Source organism: Zea mays, chromosome 5 (genome assembly GCF_902167145.1).
Source record: "Zea mays cultivar B73 chromosome 5, Zm-B73-REFERENCE-NAM-5.0, whole genome shotgun sequence".
NCBI lineage: Eukaryota > Viridiplantae > Streptophyta > Magnoliopsida > Poales > Poaceae > Zea > Zea mays.
In genome coordinates, this window is record NC_050100.1 from 208,857,033 (window position 1) to 208,862,486 (window position 5,454).

General features: G+C 49.3%; 1 protein-coding gene across 1 annotated transcript; it reads right to left on the bottom strand.

Moving 5' to 3' along the window:
* LOC100274590 (uncharacterized) lies at nucleotides 1-4,762 on the bottom strand. The gene is made up of 4 exons (NM_001148943.2): nucleotides 4,646-4,762; nucleotides 3,297-4,114; nucleotides 2,009-2,437; nucleotides 1-545 (listed from the first exon to the last, which is right to left on the bottom strand). The coding sequence occupies exons 2-4, from the start codon at nucleotides 4,051-4,053 to the stop codon at nucleotides 382-384; spliced, it is 1,350 nt and encodes a 449-aa protein (NP_001142415.2). The 5' UTR covers nucleotides 4,054-4,114; nucleotides 4,646-4,762; the 3' UTR covers nucleotides 1-381.
* Nucleotides 4,763-5,454: the final 692 nt, after the last annotated feature.

Sequence of the window (5,454 nt, forward strand, 5' to 3'; positions counted from 1 at the left end):
TTGGCAAAATCAACTCCTCGAGTGGGGTCGGTGGGCATGGATTACTAACCATATCCACATCCCTTTGTATTATTTGCTCAACCATGAATCATCTATGCAGAGATTTACGGTGATTGGAATGGAGCCAATCCTGACGGAGATGGCCCACCCAACATTTTTACATACAAAGCAGCAAATGAAGATTGTAGCGATCATGGACGATCACCAAAAGAGAACTTATACAACGTTTTTTTTTTCTCCTCTAGGAGTATAGTTAGAGGTTTGTTAGGCTTCTGAAATGAGATACTCCCTCCGTTTCTTTTTATTTGTCGCTGGATAGTGCAATTTTACACTATCCAGCGACAAATAAAAAGAAACGGAGGGAGTATCTTCATCCTAGCTCTAGTCACTGACGGTACTATTTGAATCTGCACTAGCTCGGGGCTGCGATGAAGGTAGATAAGACCAGGCAATGGCCGTGGCACCAAGGGTGACTGCAAGCCCAACTGAACCCCAGAACCACTTCTGTCGCTTCTTACGCTCCTTGCGTTGTTGCCTTGACGTCTCTGCAAACCACAATAAAAAAATGCAAACAGAAATAAGCTGGAATACAAAAGTACACAGTACTAAAGAAACTACCAATACAAAAAAATTCCCTCAAGTGCAAGGCAGCCAACACTAGTATAGTTAAACCAACCCTTGATTAATGCCGACTGATACGCATAGATATCAATAAGTGGATGAGTGCAGTGCGTACATGGCCTTAATTCTACTACATTACACAAAGTCAATTAGCTCTATGTTAATTAAGAGAGTATGAGGAATACTGCCAAGACAACATATTTCATGTTAGTTAGAACCAAATAATATCTTTTGCATATCCAACATAGAATGTCTGTAAGCTTTTTGCATCCAGTTCCCACAGATGTTCACCTCTCAAATAATTTATTGAACACCTGAAAACTATATACAGCCAACCAAGGTTATTAAAACGACGAAACGTTGAAACGCTCATGGGTGAGTTTTAACTTTTAAACGGTTTAAACAAAGTTTAAACGTAGTTTTAAACAACATAGGGAAATTTCAATATATCATAATTTCAGGCAATTATATCAAGTCAAATACCAAACAGTGGGACAGTCAATCTCTGTACTCTGTAGTCCTGCCGCAGTGGGACAGCAGAGGCGGGGCTGGAGGGGCTGGCAGCGCCGGACGGGCGGCGCAGGAGGGAGGACGGCCTGGAGCGCGGCGGCCTCGAGCGGCGGCACACAGAGGCTCTGAGGCGGGGCTGGAGGACGACCTCAAGAGCAGCGGCTTGGAGCGGCCTGGAGTGCAGCGACCTGGAGGGAGGACGGCCTGGAGAGTAGCTGCCTGGAGCGGCGGCGGCCTGGAGCAGCGGCACGCAGAGGCGGGCCTGGCGGCGCCGGACGGGCGGTGCAGGAGGGTTGGAGCAGCGGCGGCCTGGAGGCTGGAGCGCGCCCTGGAGTGCGGTGGCTGGTGAGAACGCGAGTTACTAATTGGGCTGGTGAAAGTGCGGCCTGTAGCGGCGGCCTGGGCGGGTTGGGCGGGAGTTTCTAATTGGGCTGGGCCAATTTCTAGCAGCAGACGCATTAAACGCCCGAAACGCGGCGTTTCACTCTATACCGCGTTTAAACGTCAAAACGCGACGTTTAAACGACGTTAAACGACGTTTTACGACGAATCGTAAAACGTTTTGTCGTTTCACTTCCTGTCAGCGTTTTATAGTTTAAACGACGTTTAAACGTCGTTTTAACGTCGTTTTAATAAGCATGCAGCCAACAGTGTTCTAAAAGAACAAGAGGAAGGGAGGGTACCACCTAGGACTTAGGTGTCAAGTAGGAGGATTTTGTGCCCTTGATTTTGTTTAAGGGCTGCTCAACTACCTTAGAATTTATATAATACTTTCATAGGGGTGTTACCGTTTCAAATAGTATTATTCAAGGTCATCTTCTGTACAAAAATGAGCACTGATATAAATATAGCCAATTGCAATGGAGAAAGTATTTACCGATAGCTTCTTGGTTTCTTTGGGACATTTCCCTGTTTGCAGCTTCATAGTACTGGACCCTATCCGACAGCCTTGCAATCTCGAAGTTCTTTGTGGCAATCACGGCTTCCATCTCTGAAGCAACTTCAGCACGAGCAAAATCCTGGGAAATAGCAGCAGCTACAAGTTGTGAAACAGTTATTTGCTGGCACAACTCAGCACCAGGATCGACGCTTGAATCATCAGTATCCTCAGCTATACTTGGAGATGGAAGTGATAAGGCAACATGTGATAGGTGGTGACTCAGCTTCTTCCATTCCTTCTGCCATATCTCAAGTGTTTCTTCTGCTTGCTTCCTCCTCTCAATTTCGGTCAACAGGCTTAACCTCATTTCACGGAGGTCATCATCCATGGCCCGTGAAGATCGAGTTCCACCATCACTTGATATTTCTGAGTTTGGCAAATACCATTGAAGTTAGCACAAAAACACCATAGCAATTTTCCCAGTAAATAGAAAAAATAGCAGAAATTATCTCCATGCAACATTTAATGTATCCTAAACAGTTCCCTCATTTGGGGTAAAAGACCTTAGCTCATGGTGATCAGTCATTGCAGCGGAATAAACGATTGCAGTGTATCACACGGTTCAAAAGAAGATAGATTCAACCAAATAAAGATGACTGAGGCAAATCGGAACAATGGCTATTGTAAAAAAATCAAACCTTACCAAGCTAAAGGCATAACTGGGAGAGACTACACGTACTCCACATTTCTAGTTCTAGCCTGCAACTAACTTATATCGTGGAAATTCATATGTAGAAAGGATGACTTTTGCATACCTCTAACAACATTAAAAATTGCTGTGAGCATTATTTTTGCACATTAAATATATCAGAAGAAGAAAATTTTAAGACTAGAGAAAATTGTCAATCTGGCAAATGGGTAAACTCCTATGATGAATTCTACTTTAAAAACGCTATAACAAAAGTTATACGAAAAAGCAGAACATGATGAACCTTACATCTTAAGAGACCCATGACCAGGATATTTTCTCCTACCAGTTGGTACTTAGTTTAGTTCATATCCATACCCTTTCAGCAGCTTTTAAATAGATATGGTATTGCTATAGTGAACTAGAAATAGCCTGCAAAGAATATCTGCAGGAAGCATCTTGCAAATAATATTGACTCACTAGAATGCTTATTTTCAATGTTGTTTTAACAGTCTAATACCATGGAAACCTGGTAGAGTTATAGCTAGAAAAACAGGAAAATAGCTGACAAATGAAGTGTAAGAAACTGATTGGTACCTTCAAATGCATCATAGAATTCAGCACAGGGTGTGCCAACAGAGATCCCAAGAGGGGAACTCGGTTTCCACCACCACTCTTGGGTGCCAGCATCATCAGTTTCAGTATTGCTAGCCACACTCATGGAATCCTGAAGTTCAAGGAAGGTGTCACTCTCATCATTTTTGGGTGCTCCGCCAATCAAAGGCCTTCCAACATTAACAGGCCTCACTAGTGCTTCAAGATTTCCACGGTGAAACTCAAACTCAGGCTGCTCGTGCTCATTTTTGGCTGTCACAGGTCCCTTGCCCTTCAGCAGCATTTCATTTTTCCCATTGATGGGGGCCTCGTCCACACCACTGTCACCTTCAGCTTGATCATTCCCTGATTGCTGAAACGCAAACTCAGGCTCCTCCACTGCAGTGGGTTCACCCCCTTTAGGCAGAGCAGGCAGTATCACTGGGAGCTTTGGCTGGCTGCCCTCACTTCCAACGTCACCCTGAGGAACGGTCTTGGCAAGGGAGGCCCCCCGCCTCTTATGGTTGATAATGTACGGCGACCAGGTCCCGGGGAACGAGGAAGGTGAGTCGGGCAAGGTGGTGCTCTCAGGCGTGGCATAGAGTGATGCCGGCGACGTCTGTGCCCTAATAGGAGCCACCGGTACAGGTGTGGCCTTGTCTGGAGGCGAGGGCGGCGGCTTGGGCGTGGCTTTCTCGGCCTGCGCAGGCGACCCTGTCTCGAGGAAGGGATCCAGCACGTAGTGCGTGATGGTCGGCATGAGGATGCAGCTACAGGAGGGGAATCAAAGACGGCTGCACCTCGCTGGCATCAGCGTGGACCTGGATCAAAATTGACATGCGAAATTCGACGTCAGAATAGATCAAGCCCTGCTCCTAGTGGGGGAAATATGCCACGATTGGGGGATTCCGATCCAAAATATTCGGAAGCATTTCTAGCCGAACACGTATCCTTTTTAAAAAAGGCACCGGCATGACAATACGCGATGGTGATATGCAGACGAATCGTCCCAAAAAAAGGAGAAAACGCTCAATATTCCCCCACCCTGTGATTGCAAACCAATACGAGAAATCGCGCGAAGGAACGCATGAATCGTACACGTCCAGCTCCGTTGCAAAAATTTGACCAAAACTCCGACCAGCTCCATCACGCGTACGAGAGGAAGCCCCAACTCCGCCTCCGACGATCCAGCTGGACCGCCGCCTCGTCCCCACCGAAAACCAGCCGGCGGGAGCGTCCTGGCAGCCGGACGAAACGAATTGACACCCCACCCCCCACCCACGGCGCTCGAGATCCCTCACCCGGCACCGACGCCGAAGGACGACAGATTAGGCCGAGGTAGCAGCACTCACCTGATAGGATCCAGGTCCCGGAGGCGCGGCGCCTCCACCGAGAAGAGGGGAAACCCTAGCGGGAGGCTGGTGCGAGGAAGAGACGACGGCGTTGTCCTTTTTCTGTGTTTCCTTTCCCACGGCCGCAGCGGCGATGGTCGCGCGTTTGGATTCGAATTTATGGGACCGGGCAAAATAGAATAGAAGTAAGCGGCGCGAGGAGCCGAGGAGGAGGGCGATACGAGCCTCGCTGGCGCAGCCAACCGCGCGAGGTAACAGGGGCAGACGAGGGGTAGGGGAGGGGAAGGTGCGCGATTTTTGCTGCGGGTTTTATTATCCGCTGTATTTATTGGCCGGGTTTTTTTTTCTTCTGCGTGGATGAGCCGAGGAGTCGAGGAGGGGAGTGGAGAACACGGTAGAAAAGGCTGCGAATCAGCAAAAGCTGCCGCACCCAATTCCTCGCGTACCTTCCACGGCGCGGTCGGAGGGCCAGGTTGTCAGCAGCGGATGGGTGGCCTGGTCTGGTGCTGGTGGGCGCTGGCGCGGCTGATCCCCTCCCCTCTTCTTGGAGGGAAAGAAAGGGAGAGGGGGGCGAAAGCGTGTGGCATGTGGGTGGGTGACTGCCCCTGGTGCCTGGTTTGGTGGGGTACGCGGCACGAGCGCGATGCGGCGGGGTCGGGTTGGACTGGACCGATGGATTCGTGCTCGGTTCGCGCGGCTTCTTGGATGCGGGATGGACGGACCCGGTCGGGCGCTGGGTGGTCCGTGCCTGGTGGCTGGTGCTTCCGTGGGCAACAGGCGACGGCGAGGGACAGGGAGCTGCAGGGGTT

What these genes read in the sequence shown, in the direction of transcription:
- LOC100274590 (NM_001148943.2), bottom strand. Translation starts at nt 4,053, where the DNA reads ATGCCGACCATCACGCACTACGTGCTGGATCCCTTCCTCGAGACAGGG. An exon ending in ATTCTATGATGCATTTGAAG is followed by an intron (nt 2,438 to 3,296) that starts GTACCAATCAGT and finishes TGCCAAACTCAG; the next exon opens with AAATATCAAGTGATGGTGGA. An exon ending in AAGAAACCAAGAAGCTATCG is followed by an intron (nt 546 to 2,008) that starts GTAAATACTTTC and finishes TGTGGTTTGCAG; the next exon opens with AGACGTCAAGGCAACAACGC.